The 16301-nt window shown below is 44.2% G+C and overlaps 1 protein-coding gene across 1 annotated transcript in view; it reads left to right on the plus strand.

Moving 5' to 3' along the window:
- Positions 1-16301, plus strand: part of LAMA1 (laminin subunit alpha 1) — a gene marked incomplete at both ends in the record, with an annotated part of 143577 nt that overhangs the window by 70804 nt on the left and 56472 nt on the right. The window contains 11 exons of the mRNA XM_079717957.1: positions 4216-4322; positions 4636-4816; positions 5452-5588; positions 6292-6528; positions 7527-7670; positions 8166-8345; positions 9252-9437; positions 9984-10111; positions 10985-11105; positions 12459-12596; positions 14681-14802. Coding sequence (XP_079574083.1) covers positions 4216-4322; positions 4636-4816; positions 5452-5588; positions 6292-6528; positions 7527-7670; positions 8166-8345; positions 9252-9437; positions 9984-10111; positions 10985-11105; positions 12459-12596; positions 14681-14802 — 1681 coding nt within the window. The remainder of the gene's footprint in view (positions 1-4215; positions 4323-4635; positions 4817-5451; positions 5589-6291; positions 6529-7526; positions 7671-8165; positions 8346-9251; positions 9438-9983; positions 10112-10984; positions 11106-12458; positions 12597-14680; positions 14803-16301) is intronic.

Genomic DNA, 16301 nt, shown 5'->3' on the forward strand with positions numbered 1-16301 from the left:
TAAATACTGGTCCTACTGTGCTGTTACAACGTGGAGACACAAGAGGGAGCTAGCGATCCAGAAAAGATGTTTTCCTAGGACCACGTCAAGAGATTGACAAGCTTGTTGCCCTGGGACTATGAACCCGACCTTCAGCACCTTGACTGGTTATCATAGGTAGATAATTATGATAACCGGTAATTGTATAAAGCTTCAAAGTTTATGGAATGCTTTCACAATTCTCATGGCATTTCTTTTCATCCTTACTGCAAACCTTGATGATTAATTTCTTAGTTCATTTGTCATTTATTAAGTGTCTGTTACTTCCCAGGCACTATGCCAAATACTGTGATTGGAGTTGGAAATTTATTTAATCAGACTTGAAAATCCCAAGTCTATTTGGGAGCTACACAAGATGGTGTAGGAGAGAGGCACGTGTGTGGATTCAGGGCTTTGGAGTCTGACTAGAGTCCAGGATTGGTCACCAACCAGCCCTGTGACATTAGGCAAATTTTATTAACCTCTCCTAGCAACTATTTCTTCATACATAAAATGAACATAATTATACGTATACACTAAGGCCTTTCTGAAAAGTCAATGGGATGACAAATTTAAAGTTCTTGACAGTAAATAAATGGTAGCTATTACAATTGCTGGTAATAAGAGCAGTCATTTTTATTATTTTTCTGTATCAATGCTGTCCAACAGAAATGTAAGTCACACATGTAATTTAAAATTTTCTAGTAACCACCTTTTAAAAAGTATAAAGAGGGCTTCCCTGGTGGTGCAGTGGTTGAGAATCCGCCTGCCGATGCAGGGGACACGGGTTCGTGCCCCGGTCCGGGAAGATCCCACATGCTGCGGAGCGGCTAGGCCCGTGAGCCATGGCCACTGAGCCTGCGCGTCCGGAGCCTGTGCTCCGCAACGGGAGAGGCCACAACAGTGAGAGGCCCGCGTACTGCAAAAAAATAAAATAAAATAAAATGTATAAAGAAACAGGTGAAATACATTTTAATAATACATTTTATTTAACTCAATATATAGAAAGTATTATCATTTTATCACGTAATCAAGTTTTCAAAGTATTAATAACTGTTTTCTTTCTTTTTAATACTGTCTTCAAAATTCAGTGTGTGTTTTATAGCCCATCTTGATTAGTATGATAAGTTTTCATCAGAAATATTTGATCTGTATTCAGATTACATAAAATTCAATGTTGAAGAAATGGATTCAGACACCCAAGTTGTTCAAACATATTTAAAAGTTTTCCATCATGTTTTCCTTTATGTGCATCCACGCTGACAAAGCTGCATCAGCATTTTGCCATGGGGATAAAAGGGAAAATATAAAATAGAAGGTCTCAGGGATGAGTGGAGAGTGGGGGGAAGTGGCGGGGTCAGGACAGGTGGGATTTGGGTCTAGGTCCACATTGTTGGCCCAGGGAGCTGGACTGGTTATGGGCTGACCCTGCCTGGCTTTCTCTAGTTTCTGAGCATTTACACTTTTTATTCTTTTCCTATCTCCTTTTCCCCCCATTCCTAGCTTTGACAAGATGTATTCCTACAACTGTTTCTGAATATTTCACTAGAAATCCTTCCAGGTCTATAATAAGGGTCCTTCTTATGAACTTCCCAGAAGTCTCCACACGATAACATAATACCATATTTTATTAGGTGAACCCGGTAAAAATGCCAGTATTCAGTATTACTGACAACAGCTTTGGTGTGATAGATGGAGTAGTGGCTGTGGACACAGTTGTCCAGGGCAGAGAGTGGTGTGGAGGGAGAAAAGGGCGGTGGGAAGCCTCCTGGGCTCTAATATTAAAGAAACCTTGTGCAAAGTAACTTAAGTCGGTATAATTTTTATATTGTGGGGTTCTTCTGAGAATTAAAATACCTGTAAAGAACCTGGCAGAAGGTAATTGCCAGATATTTTAAATTAGTATTATTTATAACATGAACAATTTTTATTACTAATTGCTATTATAATTGTTGTTATAGAGGGATAACTGCAAATAACAGTGTGATCTCTGGCTAGTTACATCACCTTTCTAAGTGTTAGACTTTTCACCCAAAAATAGAGAAAATTATAGCACTTCCCTCGTATGTTTGTTATGAAGGTTCATTCATTTATTTCACATATTGACTGTAACGTGGAGACACAAGCTGACGGGTGTGTGATAAATGTGATTTGTTATTATCATCAATATTTGGTGATGATCATACTCGAAGTGAACTTGGAATAATCCCCAGAGGAAGGGTGGGGTTTGAGTAAGGCACAGAGAGGGAGGATCAGAGGGAAATACAAGAGAAAGAGGAAAGAAACCAAAGTGTTTTGAAGGGGTCCCGAAACCTTGGTAAGAGAGAGGTTCAAAAGGGAGAGAAGGGTCCATGGCCCATCCCACTGAAAGAAGCATCAGGACGGAGGCAGGATCTGCTCACTGGATCTGCACCCGGGAGTCCTGGACATTTTAGGAGGAGCCGTTGTAGCAGCCAAGGGGCTAAGAATTGGGCTGGAAGATTGGGTGGTGTGAAGGGGAAGGGAGGGAGGGAGGGAGACGGTAGGGAGAGTCGGGGATGGAAACTCAGAGAGAGTTAAGGGTTTGTGGGGGGGATGGCGGGGTGTGAGTGAATGTGTGTGAGTGTGTGATGTTTTCCCTGGGAGACAGTTAAGAGTGGTGGGAGGCTGAGGACGGTTTTAAATACAGGCTTTATTATTATTTCGGTACAGCAAGGCCAGCAGATCAGGAGAGGACCACCATCACAAAGGCAGTTTGTTACTCTGGAGGCCAGGTCAGGGGAGAGTTGGGGGGTGACGGGGACACCCCACAGCATGGGGGTGGCTACACGGGGAAGCACCTGGGTTGGTCACGAGGGGAAGTGTGTACAGGAGCTTTTATCTGCAGGAAGAAAAGGGCGCGCAGGGTAAGCAGATCTGGGACTGGCTAGTCTGAATCATTTCAGCCGTTCCCGGGGCCAAGGGACTGTGTCTCTTTTCTGATGCCGGGCCCTGGGGTGACTAGGACTGGTGGACAGTGGAATGTCAGGGCCCAAAGGAACCTGAGAGCCAGTGAGGAAGGTGTGGGGTGTGGGCTCTGGATTGGATGGTTTGCATATGAAAGGCATTCCAGCAGGTGAGCTGTTTACAGTCTCTGGAAATTGACTAGCCCTGGGCCTGGCTGTCTCTCCAGGGTCAGCAAGGCCCCAGAAGTCAAAGCATCAGAAGAACAGAAAATAAAAGTTAAACTACAAGAATGGGCAGCATTGTGTGGGGCCCATGACACTTGACCAGCCTCCTACAGGAGCTGTGAACATCGATCCACGCACACAAGGGAAAAACTAGGGGAGAGAGGCCCAGTGACGTGGCCGTAGTCAACCAAGGAAGCAGAATCCCACCCCCTTTCCTCTGACCATCAGCCTTCCAATTTCCAGTGCCCACCCCTGCTTTGCCTCACAAAGGCTGCCACACAAAGTGTGCTAGGGCTTGAGATAATTCGTGACGTTTTTCTTACGTGGTTATACCATAGGACGGAGAGTGTGCATTTTCCGAGCCCAAGCATTCATAAATGGTACACGTCCTGGGATATCTTGTCAGTGAACATATTACAAATTTTAAATGAAGCTCATATTGACAGCTGTGGTACTAAGTAAACGGTTCTTGGACCCGTTAATTTGAATCACTTTGAGAAGGGAGGGACTTTGTGGCTTTAAACATCAATATTCTGGCTGTAGATAAAACAGAAGCATCTGGCCAGAAGGTAAGAACCTCAAAGGACTCACGACTCAGGACAGAGAAATAGTTCATTAAATTATGATGTACAGTATTAGTTATCTAGGTCGTTATAACTGAGCTTTAAAATATTAAATATGTATAATTGGAATGAGCAAGTGGCTAAATTGATTTTGAAATCTTTGCATGTTTTTTAATGAAGATTGGTTGATATACATTGGTGGCTCATTTAAAAAATTTCAAAGAATTCATGAAATTGGTTAAGTTCGTTTGCCAATTATTATCTTAACAGCTTCAAGTAATTTTTTTTCTCTGTGATGGTTCCTTTCACCAACCTTATTTTGGCTTACTCTTCAGAAAAATACTAAATTTTTCAAGTTACTGCAAAGCAATAATTTTGTTTTATGATTTGAAACATGAATGTTAAAATTTCTCCTTTGGGGATTAAGGGATTTTATAACAGCTGTACCCAGAAATGGGCACAAATATGCCTTCTGTGTGTGTTAGCCTGTGAATGCCATGGCCAAGGCTCCCTTTCTGCTGCCTGCCATCCTGAGACTGGACTCTGTGACTGCAAACCACACGTGACCGGACAGCAGTGTAACCAGTGCCTGGTAAGACGCCTCCTGGTCATTACATACAGTGAACGAGTGTGTCAGTGTTAATGTCTATAAATGATGCCTTAACTGGTTCAAATGAAATGGAATCCCGACCACCAGAAAGAGCAGGTTCCTGCAACATGGCTGGTGAGTGCTATGCGGCCCTATCTGGAGAGTATGTATTCGGTTTACAGAGCAGTGGAATGATGTCAAGAACACTTTATGAATCTATGACACGTGCAGTTGTTGATTTGGGAAATGTTCTGGTAGACACTAGCCACTTACTAAAATGTATTTTGTCTTCCGTGGCTCTGCCCCCGTGAAACAGCACGGCTACTACGGGTTGGACACAGGGCTCGGGTGCCTGCCCTGTAACTGCAGTGCGTCGGGCTCCCTGTCGGACGACTGCACAGAGGAAGGCCAGTGTCGCTGTGTCCCAGGTGTAGCCGGGGAGAGGTGTGACAGGTGTGCCCGCGGCTTCCATGCCTACCAGGACGGTGGCTGTACACGTAAGCTCCTGAATTCAGTGTTTGAGACTTTATTGTAATTCCCAGACTTTCCTTTGAGCTCTCCTTTGACTTCTGTCTAATTCTGTTAAGTTCCTTTACATTCATTTTTCTGAACATGTAGGATTTCATACCTTTTTTCTAGTTCCTGATCCCTATTCTGGGTAAGTCCACAAGCCTTGGTCAGGCTGTACTAACTGTGTGAGCTTAGACTAATTACTTAACTTTACTTAGCTTCGGCCTCCTCATCTGTAAAATGGAGAAGTCGATTATTCCGTCCATCCAGGAGTTACCGTCAAGGTTGTACTTAAAGTCCTTAGCATGGCGATTGGCAAACAAGTGCTCGGTAAGTGTTAACTCTCTGTTCTCCCCACCTGTGGAGGCCTTTCCCGGTCTTTTCTCTATTTCTCCCACTGTGCCCTTATTATCTCTCAGCCAGGAGCAACTCTCCACAAGGAGGGGCATTCACCTCCCATGAGACGCGGCGGGGTGCTGGGGATCACGAGTTTTCTTTCAGGAGCTAGAAGAGTGATTGAGATTATTTAACACAAGGGAAATAACTTGCAGCATCAACTCTGACCCCTTCGGTTGACCCCGACGGTCCTGATCTGTAACAACACCCTGTGTCTCTGTTGTAGCCTGTGACTGCGCTCACACTCAGAACACCTGTGACCCAGAGTCAGGGGAGTGTGTCTGCCCGCCTCATACTCAGGGTGCGGCGTGCGAGGGGTGTGCGGACGGACACTGGGGCCACGACCTGGAGCTCGGATGCCAGGTGTGCACTGTCACCTGCACGTTTTCTCAACTGAGAATTACTTTGCTGTGTCAGGTTTCATTCTTCTTCTTTTATCTATTCGCTTGATTTTAACCTGTTGAATAGCTTGATGGTTTCTATTCAAAACTCAGGACCGATTGTAGGAATCAAAGTGGAAGAAGCAGCATCCTTAAAATACAATATTCTAAGTTTTCTTCAAGAGTCTAGCTGTGGAATTGCTGGTTAGAAGATCAAAAATTTATTTTGGTGCCCTTTAAATATATTCTGCAATATATGCTATCTTCCAGGAGAAAGACCTAAATCACTTTATTGGGGGTGGGGGAGGTATGTCCGATCTTCAACGGTTCTGTTTCTCTATGTCACTTTTGTCGGTTAAACTTAGACTTTACATTTTGAAAACAGAGGGAGCGTTACTGGACTTCTAAAATCATTTTGCTGGACTGCTTTGACCTATTAAGTAGATTGAATTTCAGGCCACGGTTGTGGCCCGGCCTGCATGTGTCACAAAGGTTCACTAACGTCCAGCAGCATAAGTCCTGGCCTCTTGATGGCTTGTGGCAAAGTGAGTCCATATGGCAATAGTGAGAGCGATCCATTTGTTTGTATAATCTCCCCACGTTTAGTGTTTTCCTGTAATCCCCATATGTGTACATTATGAAAATATGAAAGCTGCCTTTTTATTTATTCAGTATTTTTCGTGCAGGCCTGCAATTGCAGTAGCGTGGGGTCAGCCAGTCATCAGTGCGATGTGCTCACTGGCCATTGCCAATGTAAGCCTGCATTTGGTGGACAGACCTGCCACCAGTGCTCCCTGGGGTACAGAGACTTTCCAGACTGTGTGGCCTGTGACTGTGACCTGAGAGGGACACTGGCCGACACCTGTGGCCAGGAGCAGGGTCTCTGCAGCTGTGCCCCGGAGACCGGAACCTGCTCTTGCAAGGTACTGGCGCCCAGTTCCACTTCCTCCCTCCCTCCCACTCGCCATTCTGACTTCGAGGCTTTAACTATTTAAATAAGCACTTGGGTTTTAGATGCTTCTCATAATGAGTTTGCACCACCTTCTGGGTCTGGGTTTAAATCCTGTGTATGCTCTTCTGGAATGATGGATGATTCTTTAGAAGGAATTTGTACTGTTAATTACAAGTGTCAGATGATGGGACTGATTTGAAAAACACGCTGAGTTTTCTATCATGTGTTTCAGTTGGCTGAGTAGCCTATCTGTCTTGAATATACAGGTAAAATAGATAACACAGGGCTTCAGGAAGTTTTGTGATTCTATACCTGGTAAGTAATTATTCTCCTTTGCGTGCTGGCCAGACTAGAGGACATGTGTGTTTATTATTTTCCCAGGAGGTTAGATTTCAACATCATACTTAACTCCGTTTATTTCCTTTCGTCTTCCCGTTGTGCTTTGTTATTAGAAGGTCCTTGGCCATCTTCTCTGTTCCTTTCCCAGGGTCTGAGAGATGGAATCCTGGTTGATTAGCGGTGGGGGAGGAGGAAGGGGAAACTCATGTGGCTGCGGGGTAACGGGAACATCAGTGGACGTGTGCTTGGTTCATCACATCTGTGGTAGCAGTTCTCACCACGGATGGTCAGCACAGGAGGACCTGCCCTAATAATACCTGGCCCGTGGCTCTCCACCTGACTGGTCACCTGGGACCTCCAAGAGGATCCGGGCCCAATCCTGGAGACTCACCGGGGAATCTGCATTTTCCAAAAGCTTCCAAGACGATTCTGATGATCAGCTGAGTTGGGGAATCACTGAGCCTGAGAGAACTGATGCTCAGAGAGGTTAAGGAACCAGCCTGAGGAGCAGCTAGTTAGCCATGTTTGTTCATCCAAAGTGATTTTTATGTTTATTCCCATTTCTGTTTGTTCAAAAACCGTGTCTCTTTTTTTCAGGTAAAAATGAGTCTGTCACTTTGTCCCCTTTAGGAAAATGTCATTGGCCCTCAATGCAGTGAGTGTCGAGCTGGCACCTTTGGTCTGGACGAGGCGGACCCTCGGGGGTGCACCCCGTGCTTCTGCTTTGGGCTGTCACAGCTCTGCTCAGAGGCCGAGGGCTACGTGAGGATGCCGGTGGGTTACACTCGCAGATAGATGTTCTGTTTGCAACCCTCTACCCTTGGGAGTTGGGTGAGGGTGGGAAAGGCAGCCAAGTACTTACATTAAACTTTGCTCTTACTGCATCAGAAATTCTAGGAAGCTGATTTGGGTTAGTCCAGAGTCAGAGGTCTGCTTCTGCTGTCCAGAAAGTAAATAGAACAGGAACCTGGGCATCAGTGTTGCTCTGTGCTAATCTGTCTGCAGCTTTAGTCAGAGTGAAGAGAAAAGTCTCAGCAGTCTCCTTCATGTAGTTGAACCTGGCCCAGTATAGGAAGAGTTTGACCCTAAATGCAGTGGTTTAAAGGCATTTTCAGTTCGTTTTAATCCAGGTGTTTAAATTGAAAAGCCTTTCTTATTCCTGTTTTAATAATGAAGCTGTCTCATCTGAAACAGTGGAAGAATCTGACGGTCAAAGGTGCGGCGCTAATTCACATTCTAAAGTGGCTTTGTCCTCCCCTCCGTGACTAGGTGACGCTGGGCTCAGATCAGCCTCTTCTGCGTGTGGTTTCTCAGAGTAACCTCAAGGGTACGACCGAGGGGGTGTATTACCAGGCCCCTGATGTCCTCCTGGATGCCGTGACCGTCAGGAGGCATGTCCACACAGAGCCGTTTTACTGGCGGCTGCCCGGGCAATTTCAGGGAGACCAGGTGAGACGTGCACCCAGCCTCCAGCCATCCACATTTCCTGGGTGCACTTTGAAATCACAGTGGCCTGGGTTGGCCTATTGCTAACTGGAGTAGTTATTAATCTCCTCTTCTAACTGGGGATGGAAAAGGTTAACACCTGTAAAAATCCCCCAGATGAATGGTTCTTTAAATTTCTCCATTAATTTTGAAAGTCTTTTAAAGTTCAAAACATATTCTTTTTCTTCTTAAAGCTGTCATTCGACAAACACTTATTGTTTTTACTAATAGAGGCTCAATGCAAGCTTGGGCGCTATGGCCCGAGAGGGTCTTCTCAAGAAATTGGCACTCATTTTTGGGGGGGCGGGACAGAGACTTGAAGGCATCATATGCATCTTTGTTTATATAAATATAGCAGTCTGTATATGAATTCAGCCTGATTTTTAAAACTTGAAAATATGTGCTCTGATGGCTATACATAATTTTTAATTCAGAGGAGCTTGAAAGTAATAACAATGACTGTTTTGTTACTTTGGAGCTTACCTTTGTTAGTATCATCAAGAGGAAACATTGGGAGGTGATGGCTGTGGCTGTGGCTTTGGTGATGGTGGTCCCATGGGTGTATACTTATCCCCAAACCCGTCAACCTGTATACAATACATAAGTACAGCTTTTTACAGCCGATCACACCTTCATGATGTGATTTTAAAAACTTTTGGAGGATCGCTTACTTAGGAATGATAGCCTGGGTCAATTTAATGATCCATAATGAAGTAGAATTAGAAGGAAACTCATATCAGACAACGTATTCCACCCACATTATGTATTTTTAAGACACAAGATTTCTTTCAAATGGCAGCAGGCTTATGATAAAATAATTTTAAACCAGTGCTATGCCAGAGAAGTAAACAACACTGTACTCTTCGGCAGCTCATGGCCTACGGCAGCAAACTACGGTACAGCGTGGCCTTCTATTCTTCCAGTGGGATCGGCACCTCCAACCTGGAGCCTCAGGTGCTCATCAAAGGAGGCCGGACCAGAAAGCAAGTCATCTATGTGGACGCGCCCGCCCCCAAGAACGGACTGAGACAAGAGCAGGAAGTGGGGATGAAAGAGGTGACGGAGCACTGTTTTCACACAGGCCCCTTGGGCTGGGAACTCTGCTCTGCATGCAATGAAATCATGAAGCTGCTGTAATAGAGAGTGAAGAAGAAGGCTTTGGGGCAAAATTCCAGTGGGTTTAGCAGAACTTCTACAAAGATTCAAATTTCACATTCTCAAGAAATGTATATTAGGCTTATGTTAATTTAGTGCAAATTGCATCTTAAATCCTTTATCGTGGTACACAAGTCTCAACCTGTATGGATATGATGGTCTGGAGTCTTTGGCTGCCCTTGAATTTGGAAAGTGTGGATTCCTCCCTCCAGCAGATGTTTACTGACTGTCCTCTGTGTGGCTAGCACTGCCAGAGGTGATGTGAGGCCATTGATAAATGAGATGGTGCGGCTGCCACCCCTGGGAGGTGACACAAGAGCTTCCTCACTTAAGCTCTGTGTCACTTAGAACTGGGCTCACTGCTGGAGAAATTTCTGAAGGAATTAAGTTCATATTCTTCTGAGCATCTGTACCCTGAATTTAATTCAATGTGCTTCTCGTCCACAGAATTTTTGGAAATACTTTAACTCTGTCTCTGAAGAACCTGTCACACGCTCAGATTTTATGTCTGTTCTTAGCAACATTGAGTACATCCTCATCAAAGCATCTTATGGCCAAGGATTACAGCAAAGCAGGTACTTGGAAACTTCTAGAAGTTTCAAAATATTTTCCTTATTTGAAAGCAAACTGAAGGGATTTGATTCACTTTACCCCCATTACCTCCTATCTTTTTTTTTTTTTTTTTTTCGCGGTACGCGGGCCTCTCACTGTTGTGGCCTCTCCCGTTGCGGAGCACAGGCTCCGGACGTGCAGGCTCAGCAGCCACGGCTCACGGGCCCAGCCGCTCCGTGGCATGTGGGATCTTCCCGGACCGGGGCACGAACCCATGTCCCCTGCATCGGCAGGCGGACTCTCAACCACTGCGCCACTAGGGAAGCCCCCCTCCTATCTTTAATATCATATATATTTCTGTCCCTCACCAAAACCTTATTAAATGTTAATATTACTATGAAATATGTGAAAAGTGACATAAATTATCCATCTCCTGTATTAATGTGGATATAACATGTAAGTACATAATGGTGATATCTTCTATGTAAACAACAAAACAGTTCTGTTCTTTTCTGCCCTTAAACTGCAATGCCCATTTCTCTGTCACAATGCATCAAGAATGCTGTCCCCTGCTCATGTAGTACTAATCCCATAAAGAAGGCCACCTAGGTTATGGCCAAACTAGTACTTCAGATTCTTTGAGGCGTACTTTCTCTAACATTATATTGAAGTTCTAAAATTTTGGCTGCGGACCTTCCCTGTATAATGACTCATGTGCTTTTAGTGTGTTTTTACCCATTTCCTTTACAGCTGTGAGTAGGAACTACTCTCAAACTGGCAGGAGGGCTCTGGTTTCATATATGTGCCAACGTTATCCTGTAATGTGCTGTCTCAAGAAAGTGTCTTTGTAAATATTAGTGTCTCCTCTCACATTTCTTAACCCAATGGTTTCACAGAATCTCAAATATTTCTATGGAGGTTGGCAGAAAGGCTGAAGAGTTGCACCCCACGAGGGAGGTGGCATCCCTTTTAGAGAAGTGTCGCTGTCCTCCTGGCACAGCTGGACTCTCATGTCAGGTAGGGAGACTGTGGTTAAACTCCATTTCCTGGTTTGGGGTTGAAATATGCTTGTTACAGCAGCTCCGAGTGATGAAGAGAACTGTGTGTCTCTATGACGTCATTTTTGCCTTTTAAAAATTACTTGTGATAAAATAGGCATAAACATAAAACTTCACCATTTTGACCATTTCTCAGGTGTATAGCTCAATAGCGTTAAGTACACTCACACTGCTGTACAACCAATCTCCAGAATTCTGCATCTGGTAAAACTGAAACTCTGTACCCAGTAAACACTAATCCCCCTAGGCCCTCCCCCAGTCTCACCCGTCTACTTTCTATCTCTATGAATCTACTACTGTAGGTCCCTCATGTAAGTGGAATCATGCCGTATTTGTCTTTTTGTGACTGGCTTATTTCACTTAGCATGATGCCCTAAAGATGGATCCATGTTGTAGCATGTATCAGAATTTGCTTCCTTCGTTTTTTTCTTTTTTTTTAAATTAATTAATTAATTTTTGGCTGCGTTGGATCTTCGTTGCTGCACGCGGGCTTTCTCTAGTTGTGGTGAGCGGGGGCTACTCTTCATTGCGGTGTGTGGGCTTCTCATTGCGGTGGCCTCTCTTGTTGCGGAACACAGGCTCTAGGCATGCAGGCTTCAGTAGTTGTGGCACACAGGCTCTAGAGCACAGGCTCAGTAGTTGTGGCGCACGGGTTTAGTTGCTCAGTGTCATGTGGGATCTTCCCAGGCCAGGGCGGCTCAAACCCATGTCCCCCTGCATTAGCAGGTGGATTCTTAACCACTGCGCCACCAGGGAAGTTCCTTGCTTCCTTCTTAAAGCTGAATAATAGTCCATTGGATGGATGGACCACATTGTGTTTATCCATCCATTCATCAGTGGACACTTGGGTTGCTGTCACCTTTGGCTATTGTGAATAATGCTGCTACAAACATGGGTGTACCAGTATCTCTCCAAGACCCTGCTTTCAGTTCTTGGGGTTTATACCCAGAAGTACAATTGCTGGATCACACGGTAACTCTGTTTTTAACTTTTTGATGAACCACCATACTGCTCCACAGTGCCACACCTTTCTAATTCCCACCAGCAAAGCACAAGGCTTCCTGTCTATCCATACCCTTGCCAACATGTTATCTTCTGGGGTTTTTTTTTTTTTTTTTTTGATACTAGCCATCCTAATGCGTGTGAGCTGGTATTTGATTTGCATTTCCATGATGATTAGTGTTACTGAGCATCTTTTCATGTGCTTGTTTAGTCATTTGTGTTTCTTTTCTGGAGAAGTGTGTATTCAAGTCCTTTGCGCATTTGTTAATCAGGTTTCTTGTTCATTTCCTTTGCTTTTGCATTCCCTCAGGACTGCGCACCTGGTTACCACAGAGGGAAGCTTCCAGAAGGCGATGGCAGGAGACCGCGCCCTCTGCTGGCTCCCTGTGTACCTTGCAATTGCAACAAACACAGTGACACCTGTGACCCTGAAACGGGGAAGTGTCTGGTACGCTGGTTTCTTTGGGTCCTTGCCTGATGCTTAGAATTAGAGCAGGCCCTGAGCGTCTACATTTCCAGTTCGAGGTCATACAAGCTTCTTGATTTAGGGAGAGTTTAAATTTAGCTAAATGTAAGATATACATATATTTTCTTCATAAAAGTCTAGCTAAGTGGTCTGATATTGTTGGTGGAAATTCTCTTATAAATTTTTCTTCCTTGAATCTGTTTATGGACATCAATTGGGAATTAGTCAAGTGTCTCTTGTTTTTACTTGCCGTACTGGTGGTTGTAGTCAAAGTACATGAGAACTTTCTGTCATAGAATTTGAAGGGTCACCTGGAGGTTTCAAAATGAGTTAATGTCAAAGTTGAAAATGTGTTTCTCTGTGTAAAGTGATGCCCTCTCCTGGGATTTGTTAAAAACTGCATGTTGCCCTGGATGTCTTAGTGTGCATTTGTTTCCTGGCCACCTACCCCTAGGCCGTCAGGGACACAAGGAGAGTTCTGACCACTGCAAAGGACCAAGTGATCCAGGCAGAAGTCTTGTGTTCCTGAGGACAAACTCTTGCATCCAGGGTTTTCCTTAAGCCGACGAGAACTTATTGATAACGTAGAATAACCCGATATTCCTTCCCTACTCATGAAACCTCATTCTTTCTGATAGCTCATGTGGGAACATTGGTTCCTTGTCTAAATTGTGCCAAGACTAACCTGCTTCAGGCAAAATAACTCACTGAAGGAAAATGAGCTCCCCACCAAGAAAGACACACCAAAGCCTTAGAGATCTTGGCTGTGGCCTAAACACAGGAACCAGGGTTCCCACACCAGATCCATCTTCTTCTTCTGTTTGGAAACATCTTACATATGTGGAATTTAAAGGCAATCTCCACTGGGAAAACTGTTAAACCATAGCAGTGCCCAGGTGAATTTAGAAGCTGAAGCACTGCGTGGTTCTCCTCAGTTAAAAAGATATGTGTTCACCCTGGCTGACTTCATTCTATATCTGGAATTAAAGAATTATTCCAGTCATTCAAGGTAAAATGGACTTCATGAAGATGCAGATAGCTGCAACACTGTTAAAAAATTTATTCATTCTAATCAGCTCACGCTCCAGGCAGAAGTAAAGTCCTAATACAGAAAATGAGAAAATCTCATTTAAGGATTTAAGGAGAATTGATTCAGGCAACTTCAGGTGAGATGTAATTAGCTAAGAAGGTCCCTTGGCCAATCACAGGGACAAAAGTCACACGGATAGTTTGAGAAGTTAATTGATTCTTACATGCTGCATCTTTCCTTGGTGCAGCTAACCACTTTGACAAGATTAGGTACTCCTAGGACATTAAATGATTCCCCTACCTTTCCTGACCTACCAGAACAAAGTTCTCAGGTCAGCGGCTGACCTGTCAATTTATACCCAGGAAAGAACACAGCCCACTTAACCCACAGTCGATTTCTTTTTTTTTTTTTTTTTTTTAATTGCGGTACGCGGGCCTCTCACTGTTGTGGCCTCTCCCGTTGCGGAGCACAGGCTCCGGACGCGCAGGCTCAGCGGCCATGGCTCACGGGCCCAGCCCCTCCGCGGCATGTGGGATCTTCCCGGACCGGGGCACGAACCCGCGTCCCCTGCATCGGCAGGCGGACTCTCAACCACTGCGCCACCAGGGAAGCCCCACCGTCGATTTCTTGAATCATCTATCCATTCACTCCTGCCCTCTCAACCCCCCAGTGTGATCACTGAACACCGACTAGGCACGAATCAGTGTGCTTCACATCGCTGTTTGGGTCCCTGTACATTTTAGATCCATGTTTTAAGGCTCTGAAAGCTGGCCGCACTGGGTATATTTTCTATAAGAAGAATGTATCAGTAATTTCTAGGTTGTGTCGGATGAATGCAATCTTATAATGAACGAAGGCCACAGAGCTGCCAATGTGTCCAGGATTTTAAAAATATGAAGAAAAATGCTCACCCTTCCTTGAGAATATGAAAATGTCAATTGATATGAAACGTGGTAGTGCTGGGCTATTGCCAGATGAGAATGAGTTCTAACAGTTTCCCATTGTTTTCCTCTCCTTTTGAAACATGGGGCCCCAGAACTGCAGCCACAACACCGCCGGAGACCACTGCGATGTGTGCGCCCCCGGGTACTACGGGAAGGTGACCGGCTCGGCCAGAGACTGCTCTCTCTGCACCTGTCCTCACGGCCTCCCTGCCAGGTGAGCCCTGCAGGTGCACTGGCACACCTGCACCACCCACTGCTGAAGGCGGGCTGCTTCCACTCTCAGCTTCACTTTCCAGGGTCTCCGCGTGATCTGTCTTAATGAATACTTTGCGTGTGTCGAGAAAGGCTAATTTTAAGAAAAAGTGTTCATTCTTCCAGCATTTGAAGAGAATCTTTTCAAAAGCAAAGTATCTGTGTGTTAGCTTTGAGTGTTAGAATGGAACCCATTAAAGAAAGGACTTTCAGGTTTTGTTTTATTGAAGACTAATTTTAGCCTCCAACCTATGGAACCAGTGTGCCTAGAGATGAATTGTTATTAATTTTATGAATAATGATATGAAGAATTCAGTTCCTGTTTAATGCAAGGGAATGGGGTTAGAATTTATACATGCTGATGTCTGATGAAGTGCAGAAATGCTGCATGGTAAGGAAATTGGGGCCAGGTTCTACCTCGTACTCATGATGCTTGTATAGAGTTACCTGAACACATAAAAGAACCAGAGATTTTAGGCGGGAATTGGAATATCCGTGGGTCCTCTTTGGTTTCAACGAAAATTGTAATTCATAAATAACACTTCATTATTGCTTAGAATATTTGACAAGGCATTGAACATGTATAGATCAAATACCAACTTTTGGTATACTAAAATGAAGTTTTCCTTTTAATGTTCTAATCTTCTATCTTTTATTGTCTCCAAGTAAGTGTCACTTGACAGCGAATACCTAATGAGAGGCACTGTGTAAACTTCTCCTGTAAACTATCAAGCATCCTAAAATTTATTGCTACTGCTATTTTTTGTATAAAACCTGTATATAAAGTTTGAATCATCAATTTCACTCATGTAATCTAAGCTATATGAATACTTGGATATGTGTAAAAGATGGGCATTGCTTGTACTTACAAGAAATTGGAGGGGGGCACTAAAATATCTACCTACACGGGATTGATTAAATACCTAGAGTGTATTGTGGTACATACCTAGAGTGAAATATTGTACCAACACTGAGAAAAGAATAAGGCATTATCTGTATGTACAGAACTGGAGAAATGGCCAATGGAATTATGAAACTGAGCATATGATGTGATGCCATTTTGGAAAACATTCATATCCGTATGTATGTCCATATCCACAGCTCCATAGCTATACGTGCCCAGAGAAATGTCTGGACGGGTGTTTTACACTTCTGCTTTGCACAGTTCTTTACTGTTTGTGTATTTTACTTCTTCAGTTTCAGAAAGTCCACACCATCCCCACAGCACACCTCCTACACACACACACACACACACACACACACACACACACTAATAAATTAGTACACTATCAGGAAGAGACGGTGAGAGTGTGACCGTTCCATATGTGCTGTGCATCTGAGAGGCCCTGAAAGACGTGCTTTGTTTTCTACATATTTTGTGTTCTCACTGAAGTCTGTCCCTTTAGCGTTTAAGGCGGGAAAAAGGTCAGAAGTGAAGCAGGGCTCATAGCAACCCTGTAA

Source organism: Hyperoodon ampullatus, assembly GCF_949752795.1.
Source record: "Hyperoodon ampullatus genome assembly, chromosome: 13".
Lineage (NCBI taxonomy): Eukaryota > Metazoa > Chordata > Mammalia > Artiodactyla > Ziphiidae > Hyperoodon > Hyperoodon ampullatus.